The 13,715-nt window shown below is 42.1% G+C and overlaps 1 protein-coding gene across 5 annotated transcripts in view; it reads left to right on the forward strand.

Annotated features, from left to right (window-relative positions):
* Positions 1-13,715, forward strand: part of STAU2 (staufen double-stranded RNA binding protein 2) — a 316,613-nt gene that overhangs the window by 160,507 nt on the left and 142,391 nt on the right. For all 5 annotated transcript variants that reach the window (XM_088471437.1, XM_088471440.1, XM_088471439.1 and 2 more), the window contains one exon: positions 239-296. In XM_088471437.1, the coding sequence (XP_088327563.1) occupies positions 239-296 (58 nt within the window). The remainder of the gene's footprint in view (positions 1-238; positions 297-13,715) is intronic.

Consider the following 13,715-nt stretch of genomic DNA (forward strand, 5'->3'; position numbering starts at 1 on the left):
TTGATCGGCCAATATATCTGTCAGTGTGTATCCAGCTTTAGAAGCTGCTTGGTTGCTAAACGCAGCTTCTCAATTTTATCTCTTTTTCGAATGTTTGATACATCTCTCCCCTTATGTGAGGTAAAGTATCTTTAATTACACTTTGTGTCATCACTTTTATATTGTCACAATAAAATATGCTTTGTTAGTAATGTAATGGGAAAAAGAGCTGAGAGATGTGTGTTGGGTTTTTTTGCAGCAAGGTGACGTTCAGACCTGGGGAGAGCAAGGCGCTGGAGCTGCTGATCAGACAAGCAGTAAGTGTCTTGTTTTTACTACCTTTAATTGTCTTGGGAGCATAAACGTATGGGAAGGAGGGTTATATGGGGATCAATGGGTTGAGGGGGATACAATATTCCTTAGAATATATTTGATGCAAGAGGCAGAGATGACTCCTCTGCTGCGGTAAGTGTCTTTACCAATGTACTGAGAGTGCTAAAAACTGTCTGTACAATTGACCTCAATGAAACAAATTACTCGTGTGAAAATAAAAAGTTAAGCCCCATTTCTGTTCTAAAGAAAATAATGTAGAGTTTGGAGAAATGTTAAAAATTACAGAAGCCATTTACGTCAGGATTCCGGCTAAACCACATCAACTTACAGTAGAATAAGTGATTTACAGCTTTAAGTAATGCAATAACTTGCATTGTATTTATAGAAAGAATAAGGTATTGTTTTGTTTGTAAGGTGGACTGACCTTGCTGTTAATTCCACAAGTAATCACTAACTACAAAAGCGTGAGATAAAGTTTCTAATAAAATCACAGATGACATGTGTCTGTTGCTTTTGCAATTTGGACTCACAGTCGAAAGCTTTCTTGTAATAGCTAATGCTATGCACTCACAGGGGTTGTACATCTGCCCGTAATACATTGGTCTTAAGGACACCCCAAATAAAAATATCTATTGACCGCTGTGAGTAATTATTTGTCTATACTCTAGTGCACTTTTAGTGATCTGTCAGGGTTTACCTAAAGTGAGTATAGATAAAGCATTGCTCATAGGTGGACAAGGACTGTCTTAAGTAGTCCAGTAGTTGGTTCCATTTCAGACGATTTCTGAGAGCAGCACCTGAATGGACGAGTGTCGCTCCAGTAAGCCGCCTCCTGCCAGTGCAGCCTCCCGTGCTTAGGGCTCTTTACTACTGTACAATCCAATGATTGACATCTTGTCGTTGTCGGGGGTTCCCCATCAAAGTACTAAGAGAGTAGGCCGGTAGCCATAAAGATGGGGAGGGGGGGATCACTTAATCGCAGATTAGTTTATTTAGGATAAAATTGTGGGTAGAAGTGAAAAATGATTGCTGAGAAAAGAATATATTCTTAAGATTTCTGGAAGAAAATGGTCTGGAGCCAAGAGCCGAAAGGGTATATCACTTTTAAGTAACATTTTCTTTTAGAATGGTAATGTATTTCAATTTTCCACCTTTTTGTACTGAGCTACCATCTTTGTCATGTTATGGCTGAGCTTACTGTCTACCCACTATTGTGTTATTAGCTTATAATGACCGTATGATGTCAGGCCCCCAAGTTCTCATTACCTAATTTGACATTGGCCTCTGTGTACGCCAGATGGCTTCAATGTTCTTATTCTGCTTCATTATGTTGGAATGTAAGAAAATGTTACATGATGCGATGAACAATTGTGTCTGTTTAAATTGCTACTACTACTAATCTAATGCAAATCATTAAAGCCTAAAATATAATTGTTTGCATATATTGTCATCCTGGAAAACGATAGCTACTGTAATTATTGATCTATTTTAGTTGAGATGTTGACCTGTACATTTTAAATCAAAATAAACTTTACATTATAGCATACACTGACTATTTACTGTTAGGAGATTTTGGATAGAAAAAAAGAGCATGTCTAACTCTAGATTATCTTGCCTTTCATTCATTTGATAACAGCTATGATTAAAAAGTTACTGACTGTATTCCTGCCATATATTTCTGAAGGTCCACCATATCAAAATGCGTATACAGCATATTCTGATTAGCTACAATATGCACTATCGCAGGCTTAACTTAATGTTCGTTTTACATGCCAGACCTTTGTCTATTTCAGGTGTAAAGAGAGTCCGATTGAGCGCCCGATATGTCGGCCAGTGTGTACTCTGCGTTACTAAGTCCATCAGTACAGCTCCAAGTCAAGTGGAGCTGGGACTGTGCTGGGACTGTTTAACCCCAAGAGCTGTATACAAACACACTAGCTGACAAGCGTTTGCTTCGCTTTATGTGGCCCGCTGTGTTTCCAGGCAGTAGTGTTCGGTGTAATATAATGGAAGTGCTTCTTAAATACATAGTGGTGCACTATGATGCAGGGAGGCTTTGAGAACACTCCTGCAATTCTAGGTTAGAAGTGAAAAATTACAAGGTTAAGTCCATGCTATTAACAGCCATTGGGCCTGATTCAGAGCCGTTCGCTATTTGTGGTCGCTCGTTTAAAAACAAGGGGTGGCTATTCAAATGATCCGTACGCACATTGCAGTCTGTTCACACCTCTAAGTCTGAACGAGCGAGCAAAACATACGCTCGTTTATTTGTTAAAAACGCCCCCTGGCCGCTCGCATCCTACGTCATGTCCGCTATTTATTAGATTAATCGAGTACATCGACCAGCGTATGAACTGCTCGCTATTCTTTTCAAGCACCTTCCCCTGTTACCACCCACATACGCCTCATTCTGTCACTCAAAATAGCAGGCCCTCGCTATATTGCGTACCAACGATTTTCGGCCGCACTGACTGGTTCGCGCATGCGTACTAAAAACCGTACGCATGCGCAGATGTGCAAACATCGCTCGGAACGAGCGTACTGCCGCTAACGAGCGGCTCTGAATGAGGGCCATTGTTCAATGCCAGTGTGTACAAGCCCTCAGTCAAAATGCAAACGTTACATTTTTCGGAGTTCAGAATTGTCCGTGTAAAAGGTTGTATATATTTTATATAAGTATTTAGTGTGCACTGTAGGGAACCGATATATAATGCCGCCTGATCTATTCCTGGCGGACCAAATGCAGATGCCGGAAGCCAGAACAGTGAAGATCCTGACTAGGGCTGGTAAGTACCCTAACCCTTCCCTCTCCCACCACATGACCCTAACCCTCCCTTAGTGGTGCCTAACCCTAACCTCCCCCCAGTGGTGCCTATTCCTAAACCCTAATCCGCACTCCAAACCTAACCCTCCCGGGGGGGTGTCTAACCATAAACTCCCCCCAGTGGTCCCTAAACCTAACCCCCCTTACCCTAGCCTAACCCCCCTTCCCCGGGGATGCCTAACCCTAAGTCCCCCCCGGGCCTAAACCTAACCCTCCCCCACATCTAACAGCTAGAAAGCCCCAGCTTACTTTCCTTCGGGATGTCATTGCGTCAGGATTTTGGCGTGGGACTAAAGATAGGCGTCAGGATTTAGACGCCTATCTTTAGTCCCTGGACGAGCTTCCAGCAATCGGGATGGCGGGCGGAATTCCGGGCAGCTGTATCTTAACCGCATCCTCACTGTAGCATCTGTTTACAGTTTTTAGCTGACACGAGTAGAACCCGGTGTGGTCATCACTGTTGTAACGCAGCGTTCCCCTGTTTGAGTTACTGTACCCTTCCTGTCAGCATGAGCCAGTCTCCTCTGACCTTTCTCACCAGAGCCATAACAGGGAATAAATGCGTCCCGTGTTGCCCTACCCCCTTGCAGCCAATGTCATTACACTGTGTGGAGCCAGCAGCACCGGTAAGTGCGACACTGATTGGAGTGTCCTGAAGATGCTACGATCAGCTTCACACACTGCAGGGTGCCTGTTTGGAGCATCTAAAGGATGCACCAGTAGCGCCGCAGAAGTGATCCTGACTGCAGCGTGCCGATCCAGGCATTCATATTTTTTTAAACACACAACTTTCGTTAATCGATACATTGGTCTATTGCATTTCTACAGTCGGGATGGGGGAATTGAGATTATTCAATATGTTGAGTATCCTTGATGCCCGACATCAGCAGAACAGGGCATTGTGACAATCAGCTGCAGATGTATGGGCCCCTTCGTTTTATTGCTATTTGTCCCCAAATTATAGCTTATGTGGGTCCATAAAGGCTGCTAGCACTCATCAGTGCCTCATTGGGATCCTTCAGATCTCAGCCTGGCTGGCAGGAAGATGCATCTGGCTGACTACACTGTTACCAATGCGATCTGTATAGTGACAGATTTATCCTCTTCGGTCTTTAGCCAGAGTATGGGCTCTGTGTCTGTGTGTCTGTAGCATGTAACATTTATTATTGTACTATGTGAGAGGTACAGTTGTGTCACATCTCCATTAGCTCACAGCGGGTATATGTAAAAGCTGTGGTAGCTGGATGTGTCCTATTTGCTTATGCAAAGCTGTGATTAAAGCATAGTCCTACTGGGTTTGTCTTTTAATCCTATTATAAAACACTTGTATCTCCACTTTAAATAGCCTCAGCATAGTGAAAGTGTTACTGTGTCCACAAAACGGCGTTTACAGCCAAGCTGGATTCTCCTTTTAGTACACTAAGAAACAGTCAAATTCTATTATTTTTTGGTTTTAGATCGTTAGTAAATATTTTCCATTTTGTACCGTACGATTGCTCCTGGACATCAAGAAATGACTAATGTTTTGCATGTCAATCAGTGCTGTCCATCTCTTTTTATTTTGACGGTTACTTGTACCTTTATATTGTAGACACTAGCAAACCATGCTCCCTCTCGTATCCGTTTCCTCCCATTCGTAATGTCTGGTTATCTTATAGAATTTGCACAAGATTACATATATTGTTTGCACTTTAAAATTAATATTAATAACCTCAAGCAGTACATTCAGAAAACAATAAGTTTTTATTGAGGGTGACTATCCAATAAGATACAGCAAAATAATAGCCGAACATAGTAATGGGTAGTCAGACCATACATGTGTCAATATATACAAAAAGTACATAAATTAACATATAGAAAACAATACAAAATAGACCACCTGAAATAGTATGGAGAGTAGATGTCTATGAGGTCATCCCTCCTTTTTTTTTATACTTATATTAAAAAATAAAAAAATGATAATATATAAAGTAGAAAATAAAAAAAAATGGGGAGAGGGTGTTAAAAAAAAGGTATGGTGTAGATAAAGATATAGATAAAGATATCAGAGTCTAGGTGTAGCTAGGGATTGCGTGAGAAACCGGGGGGACTAAGGGCCTGATTCAGAGCCGAACGCTCTGACCAGAGCGCTCGCTCTGAATCAGTGCCCTCCTCCATGAAAATGGAGCGGCCTCCTGGCCGCTCGCATAGCTGTGGGTGACCACCCACAGCATATGCGAGCGTCCATGATGATGGTCGCGATGGTTTTGACCATCGGGCTTGCGACGGAGACCCTGCGGTAGGGTCTCGCTTCCGCAAGCCCTGGAGTGATTTTGGCTCTATCAGAGCCAAAATCACCCCCACTGACATCACCCAAAGGGGGCGTGCTTTCGATGTTGATTGGTGCGAGACCCGGAGCGATGGAGAGCCCGTCGCTCGCCGGGTCTCGTGCATGCGCACGACGGAGCTCCCTCCATCGTGCGCATGCGCAGTGGGGGAACATCGACCCGCTTGCGAGCGTCCTGCGCTCGCAAGCGGGTCTGAATGACCCCCTAAGTATCGTGAAACTTGGCAACAGTTTTGTAGACTGATAATATATTCCATAGAAGCTATAAAGTTGATTTTTGCCACCAAAGCTGCTCTTGAGGGTGGAAGATGGCATTTCCAATGTTTAGCAATAAGGGATTTAGCAGCATTGCAAATATGGGTAGTAAATTTGTCCTGAGGTTTAAGTAACCCGGGGGTCGGGGCATGCAACAAAGTCACGGCAGGTTCAAGAACAATAGCGGGGCCAAGAGTTCTAGTGATCAAACTATGGACTATGGCCCTGATTCACAGCCGGACGCTCTGACAGAGCGCTCGCTCTGAATCAGGGCCGTCCCTCTGTTTTTTTTTGAGCGGCCTCCTGGCTGCTCGCTTAGCTGTGAGTGACCACCCACAGCTATAGCGAGCGGCCAAAAGATGGTCGCGATGGTCAAGACCATCGCGACCATCGGGCTTTGCGACGAGACCCTTGTGGTAGGGTCTCATCTGCTGCAAGTCCTGGAGTGCTTTCGGCTCTATCAGAGCTGAGAGCACTCCCACTGACATCACTTGTGATGTCAGTGGGGCCAGCCCCAGACGGTAGGCGTTCCCATGGCAACGCCTCCGTCTGGCCAGCCACACCCCCGGCACGCCCACCTAAGGGGGCGTGCTGTCACTCACCATCGACAGCACGCCCCCTTTGTAGCGAGACCCGGGTCTCGCGCATGCGCACAACAGAGCCGGCTCCCTCGTGCGCATGCGTACTGGGCCAACATCGACCCGCTTGCGAGCAGGTCTGGATCAAGCCCTATGTTCCAAAAAGATCGAATGGATGGACTCAAGCACCAAGTTTTATTAATGTAAATGTTCCTGTCTTGTAGAATGTCAGATTAATGGCGTGTTATTATTCAGGTATTCTATATCTTTTGATGTCCATATACAAATTTCTGTTTTCATTAATATTCGGCAAGACTATTGATGTGGTCTTGTTAATAGTTTTTAAAGATAAACCCAGCTATATAATACCAATCTATGTTTGTTAATAGTATTTAAAGATAAACCCAGCTATAGAATACAAATCTATGTTTGTTAATAGTATTTAAAGATAAACCCAGCTATAGAATACCAATCTGTTTCACTGAGCAAGGGCTTAAACATTAGGAATATACCCAATATGGTTTTTGTGCAGCATGATAATTTGCAGTTGTCAGTACACAATAATCTGTAATATATTCTTGTCTATTCTCTATACAGCAAGTAGAATGCCGAAGCCTGACATTTTGGCGTTTTACAAATATGGTATGTTCCACCCCCTGGGTAGGTGGCCGCCAGGCAGCAAAATGCATAGCAAGCCTTAACTAAACCCTGTGGTCAAAGATTAGTCTTCATTTCATGGCCGTGTTATCTGTTTTGCCTTTGATATGCCATTTAAAAAGAAAAGATTGTCAGATAATCCTTTTGTCTGTGAGATTACATGTATTCATGTGCATTGCAGGGTGCATGATTGCATAATGAACACCAAATTGTGTTCACACCCTTTGAATGCGCCCCCCCTCCTCCCAGGGTGATGATGTGTATTGTGCCTGCAGGGGGGAGAAACCTTTTTTCATTTCACTCTTTGATAGGCTTCCCAATGTTTTATCAGCTGAATATCTGCTCTGATCAGTGTATGTTTGTCAAGATGTTTCTTAAAAAAATTAATGAGGAAAATCAGATTTTTATTTTTTTTAAAAGAAGCAATTTGTTACTTGGAAGGTTCTTATCGATGCATAATTTAGTGGTTTTAAGATAATCCAAGTTATAACTTCAAATGTGTGGATCATAGAGCATTCTTGTAAATTGCTTATTTGTCAATTTAAATCTTTATTTGTATGTTTCTATATTGGATCATTTTGTATGTTTTAGTTGCTTCTCAGCTGTCATGGATTTACAAACGCCAACAGGTCTTCCAAGCCGTTACACAGGCTCATGTGCAATGTGCAAAAATAGTATTCCGGCTGGCCCAACTGGTAATTTATTAGTAGGTGTAATAGTTAAGTGTGACCCTCAACTACAGGGAAAGAAAACAAGGAGCTTTAAAGAACATACAAACAGAACACATATCACTGGCACTGGCAGGGATCCTCTGAAGTAAAATATATATGGTTGGGAAATGTATCAAACTTTCTATTGAACAAAAGTGTAGGTGTTCCTCATAGCAAACTAATCCGATTGTAGATATCATTTTATAGAATATACTAGATAAATGCTAGCTAGAATCTGATTGGATGCTATGGGGACACCTTAATTTTTGCTTTTTACAAAGTTCGATATCTCTCCCCCAAAGTTGCAAAGGTGTAATGCAGGTTTAAATACTATATATCAGGGTCTGAACGTAGACAGAAGACAACATTTTACTCTCTCCATTTCAGTAAGCTGTAAACATATAAAGATGTCCATCTGGTATAAGTTTTCAAATGATTAAATTGCATTGAATAATGCCGATGTAATTATAATGGCATTCTGGTATCATTTTTAAAACGATTAATATTGTTTTTGGAAAACTTATTTTCAAATCTTAAAATCGAATTGATGCTTTTTAGACATTATTTTGAAAGTTTCAAATGAAATTAAATTGTTTGATCCCCTATCCCCGGACGGACATCTTTCTAATCATAAAGAGTAATCATTTATCTCTATCTCCGCCTACGTTCTGACATCCTGACGTGCGATACACGACTTTGGCTTTTCCTCAATTCTATGGATCCCTACTAGCGCTGGAGATGTACTCTCTGTCTAAATGCTCCACAGGCTAAAGCAATCTTGTACATTGTGATTGTGCAATGTAGTTGATGATGGAGAGTGATGAAAACGAGGAGAAGAACTTGATAGGGTTATTATTTAAAATGCCATCTGTGTACCATTACAAGTGTATCCAGATTGCCTCCAGAAGGTGTAATCTGAAACATGTAACACTGAACAGCACCAGACCTTTTCCTATTCCACTGGTGTAAGTGCTATTTACTCTTCAACTGGTGTAAAGGTGGGTACACACTGCAAAGATATATCTGTAGATCGAGTGATCTTCAGATATATCTGTAGATGATGGTCGTTCATATACACTGAATGACAGCCATCTTCCAGGCATCCGTCGGTCCCGCTGGCTGGGCCGCGACCCCCTCCCCGCGACTGCTGCTGCATTTGTACGGGTGATCGACTGACCGCCCGTACACACTGGCCTACTGGCACCAGATATATTGGCCAGTCAATTGTTCGGCCAATGTATTTGTCAGTGTGTACCCAGCTTAAGTACCATTTACAAAGTTGTTAAACATAGACTTGAACTACGAAGTGCATTCCTGGTATTCAGATCTCTCCATTGCTGTATATTATCCCTGGTCATATGCCTGTTGTGCAGGTACAACAGTGTTAAAACCGGGTGTGGATTAACAGAGACAGTAAAAAGTTGACAGTGTCTAGATTAGGGGTTCCCAACCACGGTCCTCAAGGCACACTAACAGTCCAGGTTTTAAGGATAGCCATACTTGAGCACAGGTGTCTTAATTAGTACCTCAGTTATTTTGATTTAGCCATCTGTGCTTCACCATGGATATCACTAAAACCTGGACTGTTAGTACATGTATGTCTTGAGGACCGAGGTTGGGAAACACTGGTCTAGATAGACACCAGATGTTAGAAAGTCAATAGGTCGACTGGGACAAAAGGTCGACGGGGATAAAAATGTACTGTAGATACACTAAAGGTCGACTGTCAAAAGGCCGACACAAAAATGGTCGACACATGATTTATTTATTTTTCTAGCCCTAATCTTCACCCTAACCCTTCCCTTGGTCCCTAACCCTTCCTCCTGGTGCCTAACCGTTGGGGTAGGTGTCTGACCCTAACTGTCCCTTCTAGTGCCTAACCCTCCCTCCTGTTGCCTAACCCTCCGGTAAGTGCCTAAACCTAACTTCAACCCTAAAAATTAAAATAAAACACGTGACGACCATTTTTCTGTTGCCCATTTTTTTGTGTCCACATTTTGACCTTGTTGGCCATTTGTACCTGTCGACCTTTAGTATGTCGACATTTAGTCCATGTTGACCTTTTGTCCATGTCGACCCTTTGTCCCCGTCGACCTAGTGACTGTCTAACATCTGGTGTCTATCTAGACATTGTCGACCTTTTTACTGTCTGTCTATAGTCCGGAACCCGCTAAAACCAATTGAATGACCCTGTGTTCCTGATACTAACAAACCCATCACAGGCACACTCCTGGATTTGTCATGGCAAGAACTAGCGACACAAATATAGATGGAATCGTTCAGTGACCTAAGTGATCATGTCTGAGTCTCACCAGCCGCCAAAATGGAGAATGGAACATTCTAGGTTAAATTGATAATTTTTGTCCTGAACACACAGATCTGTTTTTTAGACTACAGGTTTGTATGCTTGAAAATTCATAATATGTAGAAGTAGTGATTGTTTCTAAAGACGAATGATTTTAAAGTACACACGCCTACAGGAATTTGATTTGCCTTTGGTTAAAGAGTAAAATGCAGATACTAATGATAAATATCGAGCAGTTTGCAGATTATTAACTGAGTTTTTGCATTCTTGAAGTTCAAGGTATATAAGTAGTCAGTCATTTGTCAGATAGCAAACTCATTATAAGTGAATTAGCCCCAAAATGATTGCCTCTATTGTAAGTATCCACCACGGGATAGTCTTATATGAAGCAGGCGTTTGTTGCACAAACACTATTGCTGATTACTTTTTTGTACATCTGTGCATCTGTGCATGTACGTATTTAATACTTCTCGATCTTCATTATAGCACCAGATGGGCTGCAGGTTACAGCGTACTGTGTACTGCTAAGAGCCTAATTGTAATGGTTTTATTTGTAACATTGTTGTGCCACTTTTTGTGTGTTACAACACTTGAATACAGAGTTGATACGCTGAAATATGTGAACTAACACAATGAGTTATCTATTGATGCAGCACTCATTACAATGTTTAACAAAGTTCACGTTTACTCTGCTCAGTGTTCTTGTTATGCCTCAGATCCATCGTTCTGTGCCGCTTAGCAGCTGTGTGTGGGGCACTTGGCATGCCAACCCAGTTTAAGTGGAGAGCTGGCAAGTGTGGGCTATCGGGGCATTGGATGGTGTCTTATTGCAATAGCCTGTGTTGTGGTTCCATATGCTTACATTCTGAATAGAATGGCTCTATATTTGGCATTTTATTTGTAGCCAACAACAAAGTAAAGAATTACTTAAAACAACTAATGAAAATGGAATTTCCCTTTGTAAACAAAGCATGTTTTTAATTACACGATTCGTACACTTGTGATGTTGCATAACAATGCAGTCCACAGGATATAGGTTTTTTTTTTTATTTGTTTAATCTATCTGAATGCTATCCAAGTCCATGTCCTAGACATCATTCTGATGCTTGGGCAGATCACACAAAACCACGGAAAGTGCTTGCAGGCCAATGCCTAGAGTTTGTTTTTCGTTATTAATACATCAAACAGACACACATCTGCTGCCTGGTACTGCTTTTATAAAACACTTTACAGTGTGTACAATCAATCATGGTTGTTCAGATCTAGAACCGTTCATTCAGTTCTATCATCCTTGGTTTGCCTGCTCGGCACTGGCACCGCTCCATAGGAAATGACATGAATCACAGCCTACAGTTACTTTCCTCATTTGTTTTCTGAGCTGGACCATTTAAACCAGCCTCCATTACAGTTCACAGAACAATTGCATAGATACACAGAACATGCATTCTGTTCTTTATGTGCAATGATTATACGTACATTCAGTAGGGCAGGTGACTGGTGTAAGGTGCTTTGATCATCTGTCTGTGGTTTCTATGTTCCGCTGCTTCTGAGTCTTCCCATGGCTAAAAATCATTCTGTACTGATCAGTTAATAGGCATTGGTGCAAACGTTTGCTCGCCACACTAAGGTACCAATGGTTACGGGGCACATCAAACACTGAATGAGTAATATAGGGGGGAATTTAATTAACTTGCCCCCTTCGCGGCTTGCACTCGTGCCGTAACCGCACATTTCTGCTCACTGCCCTATGAGACTGCGAACAAAAAATTTCCGGAGGCACTGTAATTGCGGCATATAGCCTTTCTTGTGCCACTGCTGGATACTACTTCCTCTTGCTAGTGCTATGCTGGGAGTCTGTGGAGCTGTGGATGCTGCCCTGCCTGCCTGCCAAGGTATGAGGCAGAACCAGGTGCACACTCTAGGCACTAAGAATACTGATAATCAAAACAATTATAATAAACTCTACAATTAACATAGTGTATAAAGGAGGTTCTTAGCACGTTTGGCCCATCCACCACGTCAAGGTGAACCCCATCAGATGGGTCCCTAGCATTGTAGTTTATCATACTTGTTTTGACTATCCGTATTCTTAGTGGTTACAGTGTGCACCAGCATTTTCTCTTTCCTGCATGGTGTTACAAGTCAAAGCATGGTTGCACCTCTTGTTATGTTTAATATTAGGGTGTGCAGTCCACCTATAAATTACTCTTAAAGGTAGCGACGCCTTCTGCCTGGTACTAGCACTTCTCCCATATGCTCTTATATGTAGACAGCAATGTAGGAACCTTATCATCTAAGAATGGGGTAAGTCCTTGATAAATTGGAATAATGTATTAGGGATGTCAGGGACCTTCTGAAGGGGTAAAACGTGATGTGATAGGTGGACAAGCATTTTTGACCAAACATGTGCTAAGAAGCTCATTTCTGCTCCATGTAATTGTAACGTTTATCATACTTGTTTTGACTTTCAGTATTCTTAGTGCTTAGAGTGTGCACCTGCATTTTCTTTTTCCTACATGGCACTACAAGTCTCAGCATGGTGGCACCTCTTATTATGGTTAAAATTAGGGTGGGTAGGGTAGGTGTTACATCAAAACTCTGGAGCATGAGAGGGAGTATGACATGGGGAGCTCTGACTGCACGTTCCTGCTGTGCACTAACTTTCATAGTTGTCATCATCATCATCATCAGTGCACACTTGGACCAGCCTATAGTTTATATTTACCCCATTACAGTCCAGTAACGTCCCTTCAGTAGCTATTGGAGATGCCACTGAAATATGTACTTCGCCTGTACTTGCCTTTGCTCAGTTCTATAGAATACACAGAGCGAAAGCAGGTCCCACACTGCGCCGGCCACTTATGGGTAGGTATAGTAAAGCTGGGTACAAACCTTATGATGGTGCGATAAGGCAAGCGATATAACAACACATTGCAGGCTCCGTACACACTGCATGATCCGCCGTACGATGGCGTGATGTCTCCTTACATGCCGCATCTACACACGCGCTATTCATGAAATCGTCCCATTGGGCGTACAGCACATCCAATGGGATGATTCAATGAACGCTGTGCACAAATTGTTTAGTTCCTCATCAGAACGACATATCATATGGTGTATAGCTCAACAGTCAGTATATCAAAGACACCGCTAAATCAGGCTTGTTTAGTATTTATTACAGTTGCCGTTTTAAATTCATCGGTCAAAGCACCCAGTCTTCAGCAGCTTTGGCAAACAGTGGATTATTGTAGAATACATTTAGCAGCATCTTCTGGAATGATATTTTGGATTACACGATTTGCTCATACATCAAGTAGCATGAGGTGCAAGAACACGCACACACATACATTGAGGATAAATGAATAACCAAGTACCCTTTGTGGAGGCTTAAAGACATACTGTTTAGCATTATCCACAGATGTAAAATAATTGCTTTTCTGAGAGTTCCCAATAAAATTGGTGAATGTGAGTAAGGTAGCACTGCCTCAGGAAGAATGTATTACTTATTTATGTAGTGCATTCCCAATACAGAGTTTGGACACACAGAATACTAAACCGTATTTGTGAACACTAACCTTTTATAAGAACACTAGTTTACTGATATGCAGTCTAAAAACAAATATTGTGACTTTAATCTATACGAATATGATAAGAACGTTGTGTCCGTCTGTTCCACGTTGGCGCAAAACTACTGAACCGATTTTCATGAAAACTGCATCATTTTGTAGTGTAAACTCCTTTAATAACC

Source organism: Taudactylus pleione, unplaced genomic scaffold (assembly GCF_031769625.1).
Source record: "Taudactylus pleione unplaced genomic scaffold, aTauple2 ptg000114l, whole genome shotgun sequence".
Taxonomy (NCBI): Eukaryota; Metazoa; Chordata; class Amphibia; order Anura; family Myobatrachidae; genus Taudactylus; species Taudactylus pleione.